Source organism: Chlamydotis macqueenii, chromosome Z (genome assembly GCF_036417535.1).
Source record: "Chlamydotis macqueenii isolate bChlMac1 chromosome Z, bChlMac1.mat, whole genome shotgun sequence".
NCBI lineage: Eukaryota > Metazoa > Chordata > Aves > Otidiformes > Otididae > Chlamydotis > Chlamydotis macqueenii.
In genome coordinates, this window is record NC_141593.1 from 1,204,478 (window position 1) to 1,229,573 (window position 25,096).

General features: G+C 49.8%; 1 protein-coding gene across 1 annotated transcript; it reads right to left on the bottom strand.

Moving 5' to 3' along the window:
* Positions 1-13,957: 13,957 nt before the first annotated feature.
* Positions 13,958-23,609, bottom strand: LIPG (lipase G, endothelial type). The gene is made up of 10 exons (XM_086770247.1): positions 23,480-23,609; positions 23,172-23,368; positions 22,229-22,408; positions 21,462-21,573; positions 20,023-20,247; positions 19,325-19,567; positions 18,711-18,831; positions 17,941-18,159; positions 17,009-17,101; positions 13,958-15,454 (listed from the first exon to the last, which is right to left on the bottom strand). The coding sequence occupies exons 1-10, from the start codon at positions 23,577-23,579 to the stop codon at positions 15,433-15,435; spliced, it is 1,512 nt and encodes a 503-aa protein (XP_086626373.1). The 5' UTR covers positions 23,580-23,609; the 3' UTR covers positions 13,958-15,432.
* Between the last annotated feature and the right edge of the window lie 1,487 nt (positions 23,610-25,096).

Below are 25,096 nucleotides of genomic sequence, written 5' to 3' on the forward strand. Positions count from 1 at the left end.
AGCACAACCTTCTTCCGGGAGCGCAACAGCCAGAGCGGTTCAAACCCGGCTGCCCATACTTAAAGATGAGCAAGTTTTTGTACAAATAGCATATTTGCTTTTGACAGAGTGGTTATCTTAAAAAATTATTAGGCAGAACCACCACATCACTTCTACCCAGAGTGCTAAAACCGTTCAGGAAAGTCTTCAGCTCTTCAGAGTATCGGTTATAGAGGAGGTGACCAGGCTCTGGGCGTGGGAAGTCCTAGGGAGCTGACAGTCCTGTGCAGCCACTGTCGTTCTACGCAGTCTCTGAAAACGACAGGCAGCTCACAGGGCTGATGTCCTTGGAGCCGCTGGTGAATGCGCGGCCGCCAGCGTGTGCCAAGTCCGGCGGTAAATAGAACCGAACTGCCCCTCTGCTAAGCCGTGCATCAAGTAAACCTCCTGGGAATGGGATCAGTGGCTTGCTTCAAATGCAAATCACCTTTGTCCCTGGCGGAGGCCCGGGTTCACGTGCACACACCACCATTCTTCCAGCTCCGAAAGCCAGACAGGACTTAAACGAGTAATAAAGTACCCAAATGGACTTTGACCTCCGGCTGCAATGGGCCCAAGTATGAGCGCGGATATGTACGTGTGCGCGTGTGTGTGTTTTGCCCTCCTTGGCTGGATTCTTCCCATGGGTAGCCATTGCTGTCTAAATGGTGTGGGTCCATCCGTCACGGTCTGCTGCCTCTTGGCCAAGTTCCACCTGGCAGCCTTTCGGCTAAGCCCTTTGAACAAAATAATTCTTCTCTAGGGTCTTTCTTACTTTCTGGCGGGCTGGGAGCAGCTGGAGAGGGCCTCATGATCACAGTGCTACGACAGCAGGAGAGATTTGCACCATCGGCCCACCGTGTGCCACGACCATGGTTTTGTCTCGTTCCAGTCCTCTGCCCGCAACGCAGTCCTTGCCATGAGCAAAAGGCATTTGAAGCTGTAGTGAATCTTGCGGGGGATGTTTTGGAGAAGAAATTCTTGATTCATCTAGGCAGAGAAAGAAGTTGGATTAGAGAGGGTGCTAGGGAGTTGAGGGGTTTTTCAAGGCAAGAATCCCTGAAAGCAAGCAACTTCTGCGTTTTGCCAAAAACTCATGGAGATCTGGGGAACGCTCCTGGCAAAGGAGTTCCTCGTGTTATCCATCAGTGAACAAGCTGGGGAGATCTCTGAAGAAGAAATGGCAGCATCTCTGCCCTAAAGTGAAAGCCTTAGCAGATGTTCAGCCTCTGCTGACCCCAACGGATCAGAGCCACCAGAAACCCAGCTGTCGGCAGAGCAGGGTGAAGAAGCATGTGCTTCTTGTCCAGGGTTTACCACTCCAGTTACGCACTGAGGCCTACACGCCATCTGGGTGCCAAGCCTTCCATTGACCCGATGCTTCCAATTAGAAGGTTTCCTAATTTCTAAAAGACTTCAGTGTTTCAGGAACGTTGCGCGTTGTGTTGGCGTTACATGGGATCGTCACTCTCTTGGGGCACGGCACATGGACAAACCTCAAGCTCTTGAGATGGCCTGGAGGGTGTGGGAGGGAGGTCGTGCTTCCCCAGGGAGATAATGTAACCTGTGCCAGTTAAGTCCCCTGGAGGAAATTCTGCTCCATTATGTAAGGTGATCTACAGCCTTCTCTTCATTTTCTCTTTACACCGAGCAGCAGGAGCAGCCAGGAATAAAGAAAACCAGAGAGAAAACAAATAGGCCCTGCCAGAGCCAAATGGGCTTCATATGGAGTTAATTCTTGTTTTGCTGCCGCACACTCTGTGGTGATTTTTGCCCTCCTTTGATTCGTCTCTCTCCCAACCAGCATGGGCTTGCACAGATGCAGCCAAAAGTGAAATGAGGCCCATGGTCCATAAACACTTCAGCCAAGATTAAAGGTAGTCCATAAATGCCAAGTATGTTGTTGTCAGGTGTTTCCAGATGAGAGAAGAATGGATTGTCCTTCAACTCAGGCAAGAAATAAGACTCTGGAAACCTGGTTCGAAACAAAACAAAATGAGAGACAAAGAAAAATATATGTTATCTTGTTCTCCTTGGTAGCAAATGGGGTTCAGATGCTAAACTGTTTGATACAATTTCTTCAAGATTTCTTCTCTTTTTTTTTTTTTTTTTTTAAGAGAAAATTGTTGTTTTCTTGTAATGCTAAAGCAAGCTTGATCTCAACCGAGCTGTTTGGAAAGCTTCTTGTGTTAAAAATGCAGAGCGAGGATTTGTCGCTATTAATGCTGGGCTCCCTGCTGCCGTATGGCAGATTTTTGTCAAAACAACCCTATTAATTCCTTTAAGGAAATTATGGGTTTTGTAGATAAAGGCAATATATGTAAGGGAGACATTGACTTTGGAAAGGTCTCTTTGCACTGAGTGGAAATTGATAAAGCTTTCGGTGCTGTTCCTGGTACACATAAAGAAGATTTTAAGTGGGCTGTAATTTGGGTGGGATGGGGAAGCCTTGATTAAATTTAAAAAGTCAGATATTGCATCCTCACCTTAGATGTTTAAGTTGGATCTAAAGTTTCACTTTAGGCACTGAAGTTGGATCCAAAGTTTTGCTGTCATAAGAGTCGAAGAGTTGACTGTGATTTTTTTTCTTTTTTTCTCTTTTTTTAAGGAAAAAGGGATAAAGACCTCAGTACAGAAACTGCAGAGCAGTTATCAGGGATAATTGCTTTTTTAATCATCAAGTATAGCAATAACTACATGGATATTTCAGCTCCACAGGATGCTGATAGTTTAGACAAGGTGCATGCAGGCACCTTCCCCTTCTGTCGTGCTGGGGGCTGAGCACGTCATCCATGCAGCCAAATGGTCCAAAACTCATCCCAAAGTGTGCTTCTTTCTTTCTTTCTTTCTTTTTTTTTTTTTATTCTTCCAGTCTGAGTTTCCACACCTGTCAGTGAGGTTTAAAGGCAAAAAAAAAGCGAGACAATGTGCTTCTTGAAGTAGTTGTTGGTTGTTTGGAGAGATCCCTTGGGTTTTTATGCTCTGTCCCATACGCAGAGAGCCCCAGCCAAGGGCAGGACCCCTTCATGGTGGAAGGATGACAAGCCCATGGTAGGAGGCACTGTCCACCTCGTGAGGCTCTTGGAACTCAAAGCATGTTTTTAATAACCCAAACTTGCTGACTTTCACACCAAAGATAGGACTTACAGCAGTTTGAGAAGCTGGTCCAGTGTCCTCTCACTTTTCTTGGGCCAGTTTTTCCAGGAGGTAGGAGAAAGAGGTCATGGGAGGGTTGAGATAAAGTTCTAGCCCTGTACAACAGGTGAGGGTGGACTTAGGAAGAGGATTTATCTACAGATCTAGCAATCTGGGGTGCCCCAAGACTAAAATTCCTGTGTATGTAGAAACCTCTGTGCAAAATCTGTGTTTCTTGTCTCTTGACAAGTGAAAGCATCAACCACAAAGTCCATAAACCACCAAGATCTGGCAGGAGCACTTGGAAACGTGCTGGAGAACTGGTCTGGGGCCTCAGATTTAGGTATGGTCTCCCCTGCTGTAGGAAAGGGTGGGGTTTTTTTCAGGGAATATTATTGTCTTGGACTTGTTTTCTGGGTGTTCTGAAGAATAAGGGACACGATAAGCGCAGATGATGCATATGAAGGGGAGGTCATCAAGGGACAGGCAGGGAGGCCACATTCTCCACATGGCTGGGTAGACAACCCTTTAGGAGAACCCATTCTGCTCCCGCCTGCTTCCTTTTGCCCCTGAACACCTTGGAAGGTACAACCCTTTGAAAATTCAGCTGGGTTATTTTGGGACCCTGAACTGGACCATAAAGACCAACATGATTAAGACCAGACGTATTGTCGTGGGCAGAGAAAAGTGCTTTATCTGTGGTCTTACTGTGCAAACTCTTCTTTCAGACTCTTTTCTTTGTCCTCTCTGGTCTTTCTGTGGGATTAGAAAGTGGTTGAGCAAGTTAAAGGATGAAAATAATTTTTCTAACTCTTCCTCACTTATTTTGCAATGCCAGCTATACGCGGAGGGCGGTCCAGGAATGCCAATGGCCTCTAGACATTTACTCCCTTCCTTGTCACCGTCTGTCACCTCTTTGGCTTTGACTTGCAGTCTGACAGCAAATGGCCCCTCTGATTTGATGAACACCCCCAAACTGGAGGTGCTTGGGGAACGCATTCCTCAGCTGTTACCCAAGAGGTCTGGTCATGGATGAGTGGAGCAAGTGGGTTTTCCTCCAGTAACCGGTGGGAGGTTGCCCTGCAGCTTTCCAGGATTAGTGAGGGACCTCAGCAGCAATGTTGTCGTTCTGGTGAGTTCCCTTGAGCTTGCAAATAACATGCTGGGGACCAGATTGTACCCAGATGCTGGGAATTCAAAGCTACCGCTTGATGACCCAACATCAGGGACTATTTCTTCTGCAGGCCTCAATGAGGTAGGAGCTCCGATAACATTCTCCTGCTGTTGAAAGAGGCTGTAGTTGCCAAAGTAAGCGTGTCCTTTCTTCACCCTTGGCTGACGCTGGTCCTTTACGTCACTCATGGGGTTGAGAAAGGACTGTGCCTTTCTGCTTATCCTAACCTGTGCTTACATGCCGGTCTGTCCAGGATTGCCGCGTGGATAGCTGGGGCCGCACTTGGCACGTCACAAGACGTCACTGGATAGCCTTCATACGCTCCGCAACATCGCCTTGCGTTTGCTGTGGATCTGCAATACAGTCATCTTAAGCCATCAGACTTTTGGCTCGAAGAAAGAAACGACAAGCTCGAGATGGGGCCAGCATAAATGTTTGTCTTTTTAAATGGATTTCACCCTTGAAAATCACCTTCAGCCGGTCTGGGTTGCCAGTAACATCCCTTCCCACCTCCCAAGCAGCTCACGTCCAGGCATAAAGCAGTTTCACCTGTAACTGTGGACAGTAGGTGCAGGGAGCTATGGGCACGCCGTTGAGGGATTACTGGGCTCAAGAATACTTGGGTCAGCTTCAAGCATCCTGCAGGAACAGAGACCGGCAGCCTCAGAGTCCAGTTTCGGCAGTCTGCCGAGGGGTTTCGAGCTTATTTGGTATGTCTGGGCTAGTCTGTGACCTTAAAGCTGTCCTTAAGTCTCAGTGTTGACGACCAACCTTGGATCTACTTTGCTGTTCTGTGCTATAACCAGAGACCCTTCTTGTGGTCAGCCAGAAAGTCAAAATATTCTATCTGTGATTGCTTCAGCGCCGTCTCCAGAGACGCTGGATGGTCAACAGGGGTCCCGTAGCCAGGAGGGAGATGTTTGGTGTGTGTTTTGCAATAGATCAGCTCTAGTTGCAATGGGTACAGAGACCTTCTGCAGCCTGAGGGGCACTGGGAGGTTTTTGGTTGGCTCCTGTGACCTTCTCTGGACCTTTCTGCTGTGGGGCCGTGGATCTGTTCACATCAAAATTCAACTTAACAGCTCCAAAAATCTGCAACCTGCTGCACCCCAACTGCTCCGTGTTAACAATTTTATTTTATTTTATTTACTTTTTTTTTTCCAAAAAGCAGGATGAAAAAGCTCCATCAGTATATGCCCAAGCCCAGCCTCGGTCCTCTGCTTTGTTTCTTGAGTTCAGTCACATTAAAGCTATGGGATGAGATGCTGTAGGCAGGGCAGCCTGGGTGAGCTGGCACAAGCAGCCTCCCGCCTCGGTGGAGCAACAAAACGCTGCTGAAGCTGCGTGAGGAGGTAACTCAGCGGGATTAGAAAAACAGATTTTGCTTCCTTCCTAAATAAAAAGCTTTTTTTTTTTTTTTTTTAAAAAAAGCAAGTTAAAAGCTGATTCGGCAAAACTGGGAGAAAACAACGCAGCAGGAATTTTAAAAAAAAATGTTTCTGTTTGTCAGCTGCGGAGTGGAACAATGTGCATCTTTGTTCAAAGCACGGCTTCTGCAGGAATAAAATAATAAATAAAAGGGCTGCTGAATGGGACTGACAGCGTGTGCCTTCTGAAGGATTCTGAATTAATAAGAGGAATAAATCATCCTTGGTTTACAAACAAACACTTGCTCGTGTGCCCGTCACCCAAGGTGTAAATCAACCCCTGCTTGCCCTGGACAGCGAGCAGATGTTCCGATTCTCCGGGCCAGGGCTGGAGCTGGTGTAAAGCAGGTGGTGCAAGTGGCTTCATCCTGATTAAAAAAAAAAAAAAAAAAAAAGATAAATAAAAAGAAAAATAAAATTGATGGAGTGAGCACAGAGCAAAGCTCTGCTGTTGTGCAGCTACTGTGGATCCCCCCTGAGCATGGCAAGGAGCCCGGCTCGGGAAGGACACAGTCCTTCAACTTGTATTCCCAAGCAGGCCGCAAATTTAGGGTAAGGGCTCGATATGATCATACTATCATCCGCTGATGATAGCTTAGATGCACACAGGAGGAGAGCTTTCATCCTGCATATCTTTCCCAAGTTGCTGATACGACGGCAGAGCACAGGAACCAGCACTGCAGCCCCAGCTTATCTCGGGGGCTTCCCAGGAAAGGTTGCTCTTGGCGTGAGTAGTAGCTCTTTCTTCTGGATGCTCAAGCTGGAATCCATAAAGATACCGAGGAGGGAGTCCTGTAAATCCCTTTGAGGTTCGGGATGTGCTGTTTGGCTCCTGTGGCATCTTCCAGCGATGGGGGGCTGATACTTGGCAAACAGGCTTGACCTTTGGTGGCCTCCCCTGTGGCTGGGTGCACCATGCTTGCTGCTGTTATTGCAGCTCATGGTGGGTACTTCCACATGGCCTGGAAGGTGCCTATTGTGTTGGCTTTAGAAGGTGGCCAACATGGCCAGCAGCAGCATGACCAGCCAAGAGGGATGGGGCCCAGCAAGCCCCATCTCCAGACTCCGTGGAAGTATAGCAGAGAGGTTTGCCTTTGTAGGATTGTCGTAGTTCAGCCCCGATCGGACCAGACTACGCAGTCTCTCTCTCGCTCCCCCCACCTTCCGAGAAAACAGGGAGAGAAAATATAAGGAAAAACGGCTCGAGGTTTGAGATAAGGACAGGGAGAAATCCTTAAAGTTACCGTCACGGGCAAAACAGACTCGACTTGGGGAAAACTATTCATTTATTACTAAAACCAAAGCAGGAGAATGAGACAGAGAACAAGATAACCTTCCCCCACCCCTCCGTCTTCCCGAGCTTAACATTATCTCTCCTACCTTCCCCTCCCGAGCGGCACAGGGGGGAAGAGGGAATGGGGGTTGTGGTCAGTTCATCACGTGTTGTTTCACGCCGCTGCTTCATGGTTGGGGAAAGAACTCCTCACATTCCTCCCCTGCTGCGTTGTGGGGTCCCACCCCTACGCCACAGTCCTTTGTGGAACTGCTCCGGCGTGGGTCATCTCTTCCACGGGGTGCAGTCCCTCCAGAACAGCTGTCCCAGCGGGCCCTCCACGGGCCACAGCCTCCTTCAGGCATCCACCTCCCCTAGTACGGGGTCCTCCCCGGGCTGCAGGTGGATCTCTGCTCCTCCGTGGACCTCCATGGGCTGCAGGGGGACAACCTGCTCCACCATGGTCGTCACCACAGGCTGCAGGGGAATCTTGGCCAGGAGCCACATTACTCCTCCCCCTCCTTCTGAACTGACCTTGGCGTCTGCAGCCGTTCCTCACAACAGGCTGGTAGATGTCTCTCAGGATCTTTTTTTTTTACATCTTATTCACTTCTCATCTCCTCTGCACTTCTTGCAGCCAGGCCGGGCCGAGTCGGGCCCAGCCGGCTGCCCAGCGGGAGGCCAGAGGGTGAGGCCTGCAAGGCCCATGAGGCCTGCTCCTCCCCCTCTGCGCCTCTGCCCCCGCTCAGCTTCTTCACATCTTCTCTCCTCTCTTTTTTTTTTCTGTTTTCCCCTTCGTAAATACGTTATCGCAGAGGCGTTATCACGGGACATTCTGCTACCAATTGGCTTGGCCTTGGCCAGCAGTGGGTCCGCCCTAGGCCCGGCCGAGTCCCCTGAACAAAGGGGAGCGACTTCTAGCAGTTTCGTACAGAAGCTGCCACCTTAGGCCCCCCCTCACCAACAAAACCATGACAAGGATGCAAGTGAGGAGGGGTTCCTAGCTGTGCATCTCCTGAAAAGTCCAAGGAGAGGATGCAGATTGAGAAGATCAAGCTCCAGGTGCCTCTGCACAAGCAGAACTAAGGGCTGCATCTCCTCCAGCCTTGCCAGTGCCCAAGGGTTATGGCAGGGAGCAGGTGGTGGCCTGGCTGGAGTGAGCTGTCCTCCATCACTGTTTAAGGACAAACCTTCTAAAGTCACTTCCCGGATCTCAGCTGCTTTGATGCATGGCTCTGGAGGTGCACAGACACAGGAACTCACCTACACACTCTCCCCTCACTAAGGCAATGGCATTGCTCATCTTACCCCAGGTGTTACTGGGGCCATGAGGGGCATTTCTGCTCCAGGGTGAGAGTAACTCATCCTCAGGTACTTCAAAGCTTGCCCTGGATAGTCTTCTACACCTGGCCATTCCTCAGGTAACGAACGGGAGAGGGCTCCAAGTCTTTCAGGAGATCCAGCCGGAGCACATGGGAAGAAGATGAGGAGGAGCTCAGGATATTGTCTGAGCTTTGGAAAGAGCTGAAATGTAGTTTGTCCTTGGCTGAGCTTGGTGCTGTGAGGTTGCTTCTCAGCAACAGTGGTGGGAAGAACCTTCTGGGTAGTGGCGTTGTCGGTGGCTGGGTTGGGAGTGGTGAGGTTGAGCCACAGAGATGGTGCATAACTTCATGGTGGAGATGGGTTAAAAGCCAGTAAGTAACGGGAAACAGAGAAGGTGGAAGGAAAAGTGGGTTTGGGCTTGGACTTGGACTTGGGATTGGAGGGGGAGTTGTCCCTACGGGTGACCCTAGCCATGGCACTGCTGGTGGGATTGCACCGGCAGCCATTGGATTTTTTACTTCTTCAACTAATAATTGGGCATAGATATTGAGCCTTTGGAGGACAAGTGTGGGATCACTGTTTCTCCAAACATAGGCAGGGGTGGAAGAGGGCGATTCTTTTAAAGCTTGGCAGAAAAAGCTGTGAGGAACATTAATATGGATCTACTGGGGAGAGGCAGCAGCTTGCGGGTGGGAGCCAACCCCTGGGTGCAGCTGGAGAAACATGGGTGCAGGTTGACTTGCACAAGGTGCAAGGTGAGAGGAGTTGTGATTATGCAGAATTAACTTAAAAAGTGGCTTCTATATGGTTTCTGGAAACTGATGATGAACAGCAGAGCTTGGCTTTGGTTCCAGTGGCCTGTACAGGATGTGATTTGAATTAACATGGTGTTCATCAAAATGAGGTGTTTTTTTTTTTTAAACGTACAGTTTTGGCATAAGTGGAAGAGTGGAAAATTTCTCTGGGTACTTTATCCTGTCCCAGTTATTTCCAGTATAAGTGATTATTATCTTAAGGAGATAATATCTATGTAAATATCATAAGCCTATTTGATTTTGTCCTCACCTCCCCCCACTACTTAATAACTTGTAATGGGACTAGAAGAAAAGGAAACACTGATGAGGTTGGGGTTTTTTTTGTTTGTTTTTTCCTGTTTTTTTCCTTAATCATTTGACAGCATTTCATTTATACGATCAGCTTCATTGCTTCTCCCACATAGTTGGCAGGTTTTTCCATTTATTTCTCATGGTCTTCCAGTGAGGACGGGGAAACAACTTCAAGGAACATTAAAATCATGTTACAGATCAGCAGAAGTTAACTGAGGATCTTTGGATCAAACTGAAACACCAGAGCTTCTTTTGGCTCAGCTTTATAAAGATGCACTAGATATCAAGTTCATTGTGTCCGGCTAAGTAGCTGTTGGCCAGAACGCAGCATCAGTCTCGGTCAGGGCTTTGATGTCGTTACTGGAGCTGGCTTGGAGGCAGCATGTGTCTTGGACTTCAGACAGGAATGTAGGCCAGTAACTGAGGTTGATGGGAAGAAGAAACAGGAAAAACAAAATGTCTACGAAGTTTATTTTTTCTAAATTTACAGCTCTTGCAGCCAATCTTGCGAAGTGCAGAGCGTGCTCCTCACCAGGGCACTTCAGCAACAGGTCATCTTCTGCCACCTTCCTGGACCAGCATCCCTCCGTGGGTTAAAACCCACCCAAACCTCTGCTTAAGTCCAAGGAAAAGCTCCTGCAGATTTCAAAGGGAAGCGAGCTGAAAGACTTGTGCGCGTGCTTGGGTGTGTTCGGTGTGCGTGTCCTACCAAGCAGTGTCCTGGCGGGTGAACATGACCTTTCATGAAAGCAGCTGGTCAGAGCTCTTGAGACGAGGGCTCTGGAGTGACCACCTTCTCAGCCAGGAGGACACTTTGCACACACAACTTGCAGAAAAGCTAACGTGTCCCTGTTTTTGCAGCTTTGCTTACGGAAATCGTTAAGGCAAATATGTACAGTATGTAAGTGTGCTGTGTCTTTCCTGAGAGTAGATGTTCTACCATGACAGTCATTAGGAGTGTCCTCCTCTCCCTTTTAATTTTCAGTTTCCTTCACCTTCTGGCATATTATATGGGGACTGTAGAAGATACTAGACCAGGTTGAGGAAGTAGAAGAAAGCTTCAGTAAGCAAAAGAAACTCTTAAATTATTTTTCTGTGCATGAAAACCACTTGGAAGAGAAGACCGTGCACCCTTCTGGTGTGCGTGCTGAGCGGTTATCCAAGGTCAACGCATCTGGGGTTTGTCTCTGTCGCTGACTTGTGGAGCACACCAGAGGCGAAGCTGTTATTCTTCTTGTGCTATCGGTTGATTCGGTTGTGTTTGTGTTTTGGTTGCTTGCATGTTAACGCACCGGGGATCAGCACGGAAAGCGGAGCCGTGCTGATCTCGCTCCCTGCCTTCCCTGGTCTGTGCTCCAACGTTATTCGCGGCGGTGCAGGTTAGTGATGACTATCACATGAATTCATCTTCCTCAACAGTAAAGTCCACATTAATAAACTCTTTGTAGAGCGAGCAGAAAGCTTTCTGAGTAACCTTCGTCATCAGTAAACCAGCCAGCTCCACCATTCTGAAATTTAGAGAGAGAGATTTCAAGCTTTATTACCCAACTGATATTTTGAGGTTTGTCATTGGAAGTTCCTTCCACTGCAATGCAGGAATAACCTATAATCCAGCTTTTCCGTGGGTGTTTCTTTAATGGGTTATTCAAAGAACCGACAGATCTGGCTGTTTCACAGAGATCTGCAGAGCAAGGATCATCTTCTCATTAACGTCTGCAGATTTTATGGCATGGGAGTAAGATTGTTTCTGCAAACTTGCTTAGCTCCAGCTAAGCTGCATGTGGCCTTTCTCTTCATAATTTGGTAGGATATGTCTGTTTTCAGCCAAAAACAGGATATGGAAAGCCATATGGAGAGGAGGAAAAAAAAAAAAAAATCAGCCAGATTTGCCTTAAGGTTTGGTCCAAGTCTTGTGTCATTTCTGACTTTGTCTGAGCCGGTTTGCCTGTTTGCAATAATTAGGATGGCTAGCTAGGGGAGTTGGAGCAGCATAGCCTGGAAAGCCTTATTTTATTGGTCCCCTTTCTCGTTTTTCAATCTTATTGCAAGTCATGTCAGAAGAAAAGGATTCTGAATGTTTGCACTTCGTGTCTTCTTTATACGGTTTGCCATCAACATCCTAAAGCTTTGTGAAACAGCTGCAAAACAACCTAGAATAGAAAGGACAGAGATAGATAGGAAAAAAAAAATAATTGAGCAATACAAAGTGACCTGATTTTTTGTTTTAAAGCTGGGTCAGCTCTGGGTCAAGCAGCTTTACCCATCCCTCTGGGCAGCATGAGGTCTCCCAATACTTTTGCACGGATTTGCAGGAGTTGCCAGACTCTTTGTGTTTGCTGCTGGGCTGGACAGGATCACCGGGAAGGCAATGAGCTGTATAATTTATGTTGGAATGTCAGCGTCTGAACGGGCGTAAAATTACAACTCGTTATCGCGGGCTGAGGAGCAACATCTTGGGTTTCTTGGATAGTGGCGGTCATCTTCAGTGAGGCTGGTTTGGGCGACCACTGAACAGCTTTACCTGGTGGAGCAGGGCTGCCTCGTTATTTCAGCATGGGAAGCTGGCAAGGAATGTGTTGTCCTTGTTCCTGAATGAAGTGGGTGGTCTTTCTCTTCCCAAACACAATTGCATTGAATTTATTCTGCCTGGACTTTTTGTAGCTTGGAAACTGTCTAGGTGAGACAGCCAGCATCTCCCGTGTCAGGGACTTTTGCCGACCCACTCGGGGTCTTACAGCACCGGCCAAGGGAAATGGAGGAGAAACAAACTCCAAGCGCTTTACATTCAACTTCCCTTCAAAAGCAGGGATGCCGGGATGTGCTTGGTGAAGTGGCCTGATCGCCGCGGCTGGCGGGCGCTGGGGCAGGCCCAGCTGGGTTGTAAAGCATTCCCCGTGCGGGGCATATTGTTCCTCCGGAGACACAGCCTGACCTTTGGTGGGACCTGAATGGAGTGAAAAAGCCCATCCTGGATAAATCTGGGGGAGGGGAGAGGGATGCCAGGCGGCTGAGAGCACAGGGTCAGCCCCACGGCAGGTCCAGCCTACAGCCTTAGCTCTGCCTGGCACAAATTTGGGTAGGGAGGGAGTGCCTGCTGTGCCGATCCTAAATTCATTCGCTTGTATTCCTCATCCTTTCCCTTGTAGGGAGCAGCTGGATGTGAAAGGGGCCAGCCCCTGCTTGTCCCTGCGGGAGAATCACCCTGTGAGAGGCACCAGCCCTTGCGCTGCAGCTGCATCCAAGGGGGTAGCACGCCAAAAAACATAAGTCCCAGCTATCTGGAATGACTTCTGGTGTCAGTGTCCCCCTCCTCTTTGCACGAGGTGGAAGGTAGCCCCACAGGAACACAACAGAAAAAAAACCTCAAGGCCAAGGCTGCAGAATAACTGGGGTGGGCTAGGAGCATCCAACAGCCTTCCCCATCGCTCCACCAAATCTACAGAAGTAGTTTTCCACGTGGTCCAGCCCATTGCTGGGCTTTTCACAGGAAAAGGTTAACAAAGTGATTTCATGTAAACCTTCCACAGCTTGGCGGTACTCACATAATTGCAAAAGTCCCTCTGCGGCCGCTGGATTTGTGCCGCCAACGCGTGTCACAGACAGGCGAAGCACAGAAAGGTTTCCTTAAATCGGATGGCACAACAGTTGGGAAAACCTCCGCTAGCAATCAAATTTCTGAAAAGTATTCACTAATGGGCTAACTATTGAAGTCAGGCAGAGGTGAAACATTTCAGGAGGAAAAAAAAAAAATGACGTTCAATGGAGGAAAAAAGCATTAATGCAGGAAGTTAATAGAGAAGAGGGAGTTTGTCCAAACTTGTCCTGGCTAGCCTGGCACAGCAGCACTGGTCTTTCCAAATTCACTGCAATACCTGTACAGAGCAAGTAACAAAAATGTGTTTTCCCCCAGCCAAAAGTGGCATCACTATGGCTGAAAGAAAACAGAGTGGGATAGAAAAATTAATGTTTTGGGCAGTATCCCATGCTGAACGTGCCTTATAGCCATTGTGGGGAAGGGGCAGACAGAAAACCCTGCTACCGCTACCCAGACAGGGATTTTTATTTAGTGATAGTCACTCTGCCAAAAAAAATTATATATATATATACACACACACACACACACGATCCCTTGGGCACTGTTGAAATCGTGGTCTCACGGCTTGGCTCGGGCTAGAAATAAAATGGTGATGTTGCACGATGGGCATCTCAGGAGCTGCAACACAGGAGGAGATGGAAGGGGACTCTGCTCCATTGCCGACGGCACGGGGTGGTGTGAGGGTGCAGGGAACGCACCAACCTTGTCAACGCAGCCCGGAGAGGACGCGGAAGGAGGGCGCAGGGTGAAGTCACCTACGCGCCAGCACCGACCTGGCCGCCACTCCGCCTTCATGTCCTCTTTCTGCTGGTCTCGGTGACCAGCAGGAGAGGGACAAGATGGCCATATGCTGCAGTTTTGGCAAGGCACGGCAAAGCTTCTGGAACATCAGTAACAAGGCTTCACTGATTTTTACAAAGCCCTTTATTTTTTTTTGTCTTAAGGCTTATAAAAACTGTTACTCAAAACCAAAGTGTTTAAAACTTTACATATGTACAATATGAGAAATAAATTATGTTTTAAGTAGTACAAAAACCACAATATACAAACAGGGCTTTGAAACCACTGTAAGCATGGCATGGTGACAAGTCACAGATACTTACCAAAGGCTTCAGTTATTGAAGCCTTTGCATTAAAACCTTTGGGGGGAAAAAAAAAAAAAAAAAAAAAAAAACAACTCTCCAAATGCGCTTGCTTTGGTTGGATTGAAGCTCTATAGCAATTCAGAGAATTGCAGGCTGCAGAAGGACTTGCTAAGCCTTCGGAACTCGGTGCACCACGCGGCAACACCATTTGTTGCGATTGCCTTTCTGCATGCCAAAAGTTCAAGAGCTGTTACACAGAGTCTCCTTCCAAAAAGAAGAAAGAAAAAAAAAATCTAATTCACCTCTGACAAGGTCCACTCTGAGTCAAACTCAGAGAAAGGCCAAGTTCACCTGGGAATCCAACCGAGGCGTCGTGGCAATGAGGGTAGGATGTCATCCGTTTGGCTCAGTTAAATATTTTGCACAAAAATAAGGTTTTAGGTACGCACCAGTACTACAACAGCATCTGAGCAGAGGCGAACATGTCCTCAGTAGCTGATAGGACCGGTGCCAAGCTCCTCCTCCCCTACGGTCAGTAGAAGGGCAGCTTTGCCTCTTGCAAAGAGAAGAACACCCGGGGCCGGGCAGTCCCGCTGCACACACTGACTGGGGAGCAAGGAGGAGCTGCCAACCCCCATTGCCTGCTGTCTGGACCCTGTTCTACCCCAGGGACAGCAAGGACGGAGCACTACCTTCTTCTAAGGTAATATAGAGAGATTTCAGTATCAGCCTGACACAGAACAGCTTAATTTTTAAGGCAAGCAAAGGACAACTTGAAGTTAAGTGGCATTGTGCTTATCCCCATCCCTCCCCTGAACAACCCTATGCGCTTGACCTGTGCTGGTCTCGTCTTCCCACAGCGCTAGTGGACCTACGGTAACTCCTACACGAGATGCAAATTTGTTCTTGGCAGCACTGCCACTGGTAGTCTGGTTGGGCAAGTTAGCATGGTTATCTTCTCAACTCCACTGGCAGGCAGACCAGAAGATCATTGCTGAGGTCTAGATCTGTGAAGATCTCATCCACCATCTTGGTTAATGGGAGCAGGGCAGGAAATGCAGCACGTAACAGGTCAAGGTAAGGTTAAATGCACAAACCAGGCTCCTTGTGGAAGGGAAAATGTAGTTTGAGTTACTTTAAGTCCATCGATTGCTCCTCAGTTTCTTGCATCTGATCCAAGATGTTTGTCCTGAGGAGCTTTAAGTGCTACCAAGCCAGATTTTTGCCAGAGCATCTTGCTACCTGTGTGGTCTTCACGCATCTGGGTTGTTCAGTTGTGTGTCTTTAGAGAAGTCTTCAGAGCAAATTTGAGACAGATCTGGGAAAGAAAAAAAAAAACAAAACCCCCAACCTGGTTAAATGCAGAAGTTAAGAGGAGTAATAAGTAATTCCTCAGAAGCTCTGGAACACCAAGAACAGGTTTAGACAGTGCAGGTTGGTGTTTTATTCTGTCAAAGCCACACTTTTCCCAGCGGGTACTCAAGGAGAGCCTGAAGCAGACACGAGGCGGGCGAGTAGGCTGCAAACTGAAATTACAGGTCTGGACGCTTGACTCTGCCTGCTCAGAGCCACTCAGGGTGGGCAGATGTTTGCAGGCTCGGTCTGCAGGTAGGGAACTACAACCTCCCAGGGACTTGGCAGGAATGGAGGGCTGAACAGCCTGTGATCGCGGGGACACCATAACGTTTCGGAGCTCAGGGCTGCTCCTCTGCCTCGTGCAAACGCTGTTCTCCATGAGCGAGCAGGAAGGGCACATCTGCCAGCAATTCTGTTTTATGGGGGTTACTGAGTAGCACATCAAAACGGCCTTTTATTGAACCTATCAGGAATATTTACCTGATCTTTCACAACCTGTGGCAGAGGCACAGGTTTCATTCACAGCGTTGTTTGCTATGGCAGTAGCACAGCTTTGATGGTTTCTGCCCAACCTGGAACGGTCCCAGCTCGCGTTGCCAAGCTGAGCTCGGCCGCCCAGGAGGGCTCTGCTAGCCCTAATAAGCGCTTCGTTTCCGGATTAGAAAGTGACAAAGCTCTAGGGTTACACGTGGAAGTTTAAGAGAGGCCAAAAGGCTGGGCTTCACCTGAAGGAAGCTATCATTCGGTCAAACGAGCAGGGATTGATTCAGAACATGACTAGAGGCAACCTGAAGCAATCAAGCTGTCACTGTTAGGACCAGACTTACGGGAAGTCATTGCTCTGAGGACTGATCCTAGGTGTCTGGGAAGTCCCCCAGAGGTCAAGCAGGGCTGAGATGCTCTGGCAACGGCTGAGTTTTGCACTCTCCTGAATCCGAAGAGATTAGTGCAGCAGGAGATGAAGCCGTAGGAGTCACTACTGGAACACCATGGCAAGTCCTCAGCTGCATCTTTAATCAAGAAAATTCCTTGCCAGCTCACGATCTTCTGCCAGGCTGAAACCATCTTTGAGGCAATCCCCTGCACACCCTGCTTTCCTCTGTTTCACAGAGTAGTTAACAGATGCCTCTAATTAGCTCTTCGCTACTGCACAGATTTGGGGTATTGGTAGCACCTCATTTTTAGCATCTACCATGACAGCAAGAACCTGTCTACGTTCTTTAGGCTGAAGGATTGTTTTATACCAGTGTGGTAGTAAGAATGCAAAGGTACAAGATCACAAACCAAGAAGAGAAGTGATGATGATATCACGTAGTTAGTGATAGTTAAGGCATACGTGAAAATTAAGTCTAGTAGCTGGGAATCTTGGGCTAGAATTTATTAACTTTTTTTTTTTTAAGAAAAAGAGGTTCTAGGAGTCTACACAAAAGAACAACAACAAAAAAAAAAAAGGCTCCACTCATCCCAGCACAGCCACATACATCAGACAGGATTTCTCTTAGCTGAATTTCCCTACCTTTTCTGCCACTCCGCCGGGCACTTCACAAACCAGAGCTCTTTACCAGGAGATATACTGGTTAGCTGGGAATCCTCCACACAGAAAGCAAATCTAGGACGAGGAACCAGAAGTCAAGAGAAGGCGCCTCTTGTCTCCGTGATAAAAAATAACATGTAATATGGATTGCAGCTAATTCTAGGACAAGCTGTTTGATTTGATCCTTCCTGTGGAGCATCTTGATACGCCATTAGCCTCTTGAGTGGCTGTTTTATTTCCCACTTTAGTATTTTATTTGGGGATCTTTGCTTCTATTACCCTAGTTTCATAAATTGTAGAAACTAGGCTGCAGAATGCCTTACAGAGGATAGATAAATACGCAGATGCTGCTTCTATAAAACTCTGAGGAATGCAGGAAATTGTCAATATCAACTGCTGTCCTTTGACAGATATGGGTTACCTTCAGGACAGCGTTAACACAAGGTTTGGGAGTGCAGGGCTACATGCTTGGCAGCTTTACTTCTTGAGGGTTGCTCAGGTAGCTTTCCAATTTCAGAGATCTCAGAAGGAGCAATATAGTGCTTAAGGAGTGGGTGTCACCGTGTTACCAGTTGCAGTTCTAGGTCTAGCTTGTTGTGCCAAATTAGCGCATTATGCATGCAAAAATTAGCTATGCCCACCTACATTTCAGTATTTTTAGCACTGTCAGTACTTTAACCCTTCAGGTACCATCTAAACCATCTTGAAGTTGGCTAATTGAGTTGGTAACCTCAAGCTGGTGAGTAACCCACTCTCCTACACCATGAGGGAGCGCTAGCTGGGAACCAAAGAGGAAAGACAGTTCACGGTACCAGCTAAGTCCAAAACCCCCACTTTTCTTGCTAGATTCTGAATATTGCTCCTTTTGACTGAAGTTTCGAGTCAGCTCACGCGCAGTCTAACACGATCATTACCTCTGTTGCGTTTCCCCGGATTTCACACGGATACGCCTGATATGCAGTTCCTGGGAAGACTTCACAGGCCGATACCAGTAGCTCTTCAGCTCTTTCCACAGGTCGTACCATGACTGAGATGCTCCCTCCCAGGTGAGCTTTATTTTTAAAAGCTCACCCATGTCTTCTTCGGTATAGACCAGGAAGGTGTTAGTAGCATTTAGGCCAATTTCATCGAGCCTGAAAGACAAGCAGAGACGACATTTCTTCCTCATGGAAGCAAGCCAGATGCTCATTCATACCACGCAAGAAGTTAAACAGAGCCCTTTGCAGTTTATCCACATTCAACTGTCACCAGTTAATTACTGATTACACTACAGAAAGTGAGCTTGGATAGCTGGTTCAGTACAGGGCATCACGTATTCGGCTCAGCCATCCTCCCACAGCTGAAAGGTGAATTTCATGCCTCATGTTTCTTCTGGGAGAGGCTAAAGGAGGTCAACGATGCCTCCAGAGATACAGGTGCCTTCTGACTACTTGGTAGAGGGGAAGAGCAAAACAAAGCACTTCAACAATGAGCCATGAAGGCTAGTATGTAGTGGACTTGGGGACATCAAATCGCTTCCTCAGCAATAAATTACAACGAAGCGACTGGATGGAAGGTTTTTTGAATGGTGATGAAGTGAGGCTGCTAGGCTCCGGTGAAATACCAGAGGAAAAAGAACGATGCCACCTTGTCTAGTCCCAGTGGCCTTCTCACACAGGTAAGCACAACAGGCCGGCTCACTCACATTTCTAAAGAGAGAGGTTCAGAGTCTCCACTGGTGCCGTGAAGGGTGACGGAGAAAGTGGGGTCAGCCCCTCCCACGTCCTTGTAGCTGAAGACGTGCATTTTCATCTGATAGTGGTAGACTGGAGAGAAACAAGGAGAGCACAGGTGGAAGCAACTTGGTGGAGAGACAACATTGCTTAGCAGCGCTCTTTGTGAACGAGCGTTGGCTGGCAAAGGCTAGACCCTTTCACTGAGAGATCATCGATCGCTTTTCTCCTGCGCTTACTGATTAGAAAATTGACACTTACACAGGAATAACTACAGCAGGTCCACTCTGGGAGGGCTCCCCATGCCTTACACTGCTCTAAGGTTGCAAGTATGACACGTTTAAACTGCAGACCTGCTCAAAAGGCAGTGTCCTTACGGCCAGAGCCCTGTGAATTTTATGTGGAGGAAGGAGCACAGTAATGCCACGGGACAGCAATGCAGCCAGGTACCAGCGAAAGCCCAATGCCTGGTGCTGCGCTGCTTCGAGGTGATGCTACTCTTCCACCTCTATGTCCTTCCCAACATTGACTTTGGGAATCCGCTCCTGGAGAGGAGATTATGCTATTTTTAAGAATGAAAGCGTACCTTTGAACGGCATGTCAGCTCTTGTTTTTAAGTACATCTTGCTGTTTCTTTTGTTCCGTGTTTTCCTGGCGTTGTAGCCAATGCCGCTGCAGCGGTTCTTCCGGCAGCTCAGGCAGATGCCCTTCTTGAAGCGACTGGAATCGGTACATTGAAACGCGAAGCTTTGTTTATCCTGGTTCACGAGGGAGTCCACGAAGAGGTGCACAGACCGCTCGTGTTCACATTTAACAACTTCGCCAATTGCTAGAGAGGCAGAGTTGCAAGGGAGACATTTTGTTTAAGCACTCGTCACCCTGGCAGCCGGTAAGATACAGCGAGCTACGCCGTTTTGTAGCCCAACATGAGTTGAGTGTGGCCAAACTTGAACATTTTTCCAACACTAGCAATTCAAGAGGTTAGTGCAAGACGCTTGAAGAGAACTTGCCATTTAGTGTCTACCAGAAAAAGAGATTCAAAGAGAATTCTAGACCTAGCATAAGAAGACCATAGTTTATGATCAGGTGTTAGAGTGAGAACATGCTACTCCAAAATTAAAAGCCAGTCTAGTTTCTAGCAGCTATCTCTAGTAGTACAGGCAGTTTCAAAGGAAAAAATCGTGTTTTTTTCTCTTGTAAATCAGATCATCCCCCAGCATTAACTTGAGTCTATTTGTGCAGAGTCTATACTGACCAGAGGCAAAATAAGTAATGAGAACTCACTCCCGTAGGCAATTGCTCCCAAGACGTCACTTAATCCGCAGCCAGGCTGGAAGTCTCCCCCATTGGGGTAGATATCAACATGGCCTACAGGCATCTGGATCCCAATGCTGACGCCTAGTGTTTCCCTCGTGTAGGTGTGAAGGACATCCACAAATTTCGCATCATCGGGGGAGAGGCGCTTGCTAGGGTCCACTCCTTCGAACATAGGGCCAGCCGGATCCAGGCCTGGTGTTAGAGGACAGTATCCAAGATGCCGGATAAGAAATTGGGTTATTTCATACAGAATACAGCTGAGAACCTGCTGCTAGCAGCCCTTCTAAGCAGGTGCTATAGTGACAGTCCCTGCCGATACTACCCCCAAGATCTCTTCACCATGGGCTCACTGAGGCAACAAATGAAGATGTCCATACCACTTTTCAGAGTCATAAAATCTTAAGGTTGTAAGAGACCTCAAAGACCATCAAGTCCAACCATCAACCTAACACCACCGTGCCTACTAAGCCATGTCCTGAAGTGCCAGTTTTGGCACAACACAACCCAGTAGCAGCACCAGTTTGCTCAACAGCGATGGCTTCAGATTGCCTGCTGGAAGCAATGGGTCTTTGCTAGGTCACTTCAAGAGGCAGCAGACAACCAAAGACCAGAAGAGGTCCAGCACCGCACAGATACTGCTGGTAGCCAAAGCTGCCTTGGCGACGTTTAGTCTATTTTCAGACTGGACATATGGAGGGACTAATACAAGTTTAAGCAGCAGCCAGGTAATCCCTGCATCTGCAATCTGCAATCCCGTGATGGGTTTGGGACCTTCTGTTAACCTCTGAGCCTAACCCTCAACCTGATGTTCCCAACTTGGGGAATGGGGATTTTTTTTTCCTGCTAAACCAAATACAGATACTTAAGGCCAGTGTCACATTTGAAGGCTCAGTGCAAGCCCTTCCACCACGCCCTAAGTGCTCTCATGGTGAAATCAGCTTTCCTCTGGAGTCAGAAGCACTCTGTTCAAGATACTTGCAGAATGAGGAGTTGACTGAACCCCACCATGGGATAAACTGCACCCAGAAGCTCTCACTTCCGTTAGTTCATGAGCCGTGATTACAAAACCAGCATCACTCAGAGGCTTAGGATTTGGATAGTAGGGGTTTGAGCTGGACTTGTTTTGAACCCACATTTAACTTCAAACATGCTCAAGATCTGTTTGTCCTCTGAAAGGTTTTTTCATTTGAAAAACTTCATTTCGAACCTCTACCTTTGAGGTTCAAAACGAAGACGCTTTCTCACGTGAGGAGACCCACGCTCCCCACTGCCACCACAGGTAGGAAACTTGTCATTTCTGAACGAGCGAGCCCAAAACAACATCGCAGCAACACAGGAAACGAGCCTCTTCGGGGAAACTCGCTGCCGCTAAGGAAAGGTAAGAGACTGCTTAAAAACCCACTTGCCTGTAATTCTGCCTATTGTCCCATGGACGTGGTTACCAGCAAAGCCGGCAACGTGGGCGCCCAGGCTGTACCCAATCAGGTGGACGTTCTCGAGCTGGAAGAGTGGGTTCTCCTGCAAGAGAGAAAAAAATAAAAGGAGATGATAATTTGTCCCCTCTGTCTTTCAAGGCACCTGCAGGACTCTAAAGTCCAATTCTAAGAAGAGACTGGAGGGAGGAGGCAGGCTCTGTTCTTTATTTCACCAAGAGGGGTACAAGTTGAATGGGTTGGATGGCACTTGAGGTTTGTTTGCCCCCAACCACAGTACCCAGTTTCAACCCCAATTACACTGTTATTTGTTGAAGCAGCATCTGGAGCAACCTTCTCCAAGGAGCTGCCAGCAGATCCCAGTCCTGGCCGTGGACTCAAGTGCCAAGCGTAGCACCATGGGCCTTCTCCTTCTCCTTTTCCACCCTCTTGCCAAGCCAATGCTGACTTTGAACGCCCAGCTCCTGAGTTCCCACCGCTCAGACAGGAGGAAGGACTCCTAAATGTGAAGTCCACTTCAACGGCATGGATCTGACAGGGACAGAGCGCCTCCCAGGAAAGTGCCACAGCGCTTGCTCACGCAGGGGCTGTGAGCCGTCACTCCGTCGAGCCGAGGGGTTTGGATTACACCAGCGCCTTCCCCGCTCGCGGTGAGCGTTGGAGCTGGTGAGCGCTCCGCTCCCTGGTGCAACAGTCCCTCGCGGAGCGTTACAACAGGGCCCGTTCTTGACTCGCCTCACCTGCAACCAGTCCAGCAGCCTGGCGATGCTTTTCCCGACAATCCGCGTGTTGTTGACGGCGTCGGTATAGAGCTGGTGGGCAAGCGCGAGCCAGTCCACCACGACCACGTTGGCATCCTTCTCCCTCTCCTGAAGAGCAGACACCAGGCTGCCCAGCCAGGTTTCGAACATGCCGCTCATCTAGAAGAGACGCTCAGGTGTCAGTTTCCAGCTGGCAGGATGCAGATCACAGTTATTTGTATATCATTTACGTTTTCGGCCCCAGCTGCACGCTGCTCCTCCGCAAGCCCCACTACTTCTCAGCACTCTGAGAAAAACAGGTTTTGAGAGACTCTGGATGTAATTAGCCACCTCGCCTCTTAAGGCAGGAGGGAGAGGCGTTCATTACCTGCTACCTTATCACTCTTTTTCTCCGCCGTCTCGGAAATTGACGGATTGCTAAATTATTTGCCAGCCCTGGCGCCTCCGTTCGCCTGAACGCCGGCGGAGCTGACAAGTCCCCCGGTGCCGCAGGCTCGGCCACATCGAACGCAGGAGAGGAGAGTGTGATAACGTCCGCCCGCCGTTTGCTTTATGGAGCACTGCGGGGACACAGCTACGACGACAGAAAGTCTCTGTGCGTGCGTGCCAAGCCAAGTGCCACCTTCCTAGCATTTGGTTAGTTGGATTTTAGGGAAAAAAAAAAAATCTCAAAGTCCCTTTGCCACGTTCCTGTTATACAGATGTGAGCTGGGGCACTTGTGATGGGTTGGGTGATTTTTATGGAGTTCTGAAGTACGACCCACGTCACTTTGCTCCTGGGACAACTACTACAGCGCTCACATCATGAAAAATCGCCCCAAATCCCCCCTGTGCTACAGACAGAGAACGTTTTCAGGACAGTTTGCTCTCAGACCCAACGCGAAGCGTCGCCGCGAGCCGCGCCGGCATCCTCCGCGCTTACCGTCCAGCCGTGAATGATGAAGAAGGTTTTAGCGGACAGGTTGAACTTGCAGTCCTCCAGCCACTCGTGGCGGCCGATGGCGAGCGGGCAACCGTCCTCTTCGGTGGCCGGCGAGGAGCGGAGGTTGAACCTGACCTGCGGCTTCGCGGCCGGCGCCGGCTCCCGCCTCTCCTCCAGCAGCTCGGCCATGGTGGCACCTGCAAAGGGTGGAGGAGGACAGGTCAGCACAGGGTTCGGCGGGCCAACCTGCTCTTCCCCCGCCCTCCCCACGCGCGACCGCGTCCCGCGCGGGGCCGTGCTTCACCCACCTCCTTCCAGCAGCGCGGCCTCCGCCACCCGCGGGGGGGGCCCTCCCGTGGGGGTGCCACAGGCCAGGGCGGTGCAGAGCAGCAGGACGAGACCCTTCATCGCTCGGGAGCGCGCACGGGCGGACGGGCCGCGCTCCGCCGGCGGCGGGGCCCTTTAAGGGGGCCGCGTGGGGCGGTGCTCGTGGCCCGATCGGGCCGGGCCGGCTCGTAGCGCCGCTCCTATTGGTCACGCCCTCCGTGACGTCGGCGGGGGGGGGGTTGAATGGATGGCTCACGCGTGGGGGCGGGAACGCGCTGCGTGGGGGAACCCCGGGGGGGGTGGTGGGGGAGAACCTCCCGTGGGGAGGGGGAGCCCGCGGGTGGAGCGGGTACCCAGCGCCGTGTGACCCCCAGAGGCAGCGGGTTTTTTTTTTTTTGTCTCGCGTGGGACGCGGGGCACGGTTGGGGGGTGGCGGGGTGGGGGGCGGCAGCGCTCGCCGGCTGCGCCCACCGACCCCGCTGCTGGCGTGGGGGCTGCGGTTTTCAGCCCCGCCCGCGGGACCCCCTCGGTCCCCCAACGCTTTCCCACGCGGGACCTACCGGGCACGAGAGGCTTCCCGAAGGGCATCACCCCGCGCCGGCTTCGGCAGCCACGCTAGCGATACCGGGACGAATTTTGAACCCTTGGCTGTGAAAAACTAACCGTGTACTCCTACTTTCTATATTTTTACCGGTTACTGGTCCATAAGATTTTTCATTTTACCCTGCTGCTCTCGGTGCATGCGATGTGAGGAGAAGAGGCGATGCTCCGGGACGCGTGGGTTTCCTCCTCTCGTTTTCTTCCCCTTCCACGCCGTCCCTTTCCCTCCAAACTCGCAGCAGAAAGCGAGGAGGAGGCACCGGGGGCTGCGATGTGTACAAATAACGGGGGGAAGGCAGGAAAGAGCTCAACCTGAGCCGGCAATGCGCCCTTGCGGCCCAGAAACCAACCCCACCCTGGGCTGCACCCCAGCAGCGTGGGCAGCGGGGCGAGGGAGGGGATTCTGCCCCTCTGCCCCGCTCTGGTGAGACCCCCCTGCAGCGCTGCGTCCAGCTCTGGAGCCCCCAACATCAGAAGGACGTGGAGCTGTTGGAGAGGGTCCAGAGGAGGCCACGCAGATGCTGAGAGGGCTGGAGCAGCTCTGCTGTGAGGCCAGGCTGAGAGAGCTGGGGCTGTTCAGCCTGGAGAAGAGGAGGCTCCGGGGAGACCTGAGAGCGGCTCCCAGTGCCCAAAGGGGGCTGCAGGAAAGGTGGGGAGAGACTCTTCAGCAGGGCCTGGTGTGACAGGACGAGGGGTGATGGTTTCAAAATAGAGGGAGGTAGATTCAGATTGGATATAAGGAAGATATTTTTTACACTGAGGGTGGTGTCACACTGTCCCAGGTTGCCCAGAGAGGTGGTGGATGCCCCATCCCTGGAAACATTCCAGGCCAGGTTGGCCGGGGCTGTGAGCAACCTGATGTGGTTGGAGATGTCCCTGCTCCTGGCAGGGGGTTGGGCTGGGTGGGCTTTGAAGGTCCCTTCCCACCCAAACCATCCTGTGATTCCCAGAGGGCTGAGCTCCTACCCTGTGCCCCTGCAAGCCTTGTTCAACCCAGA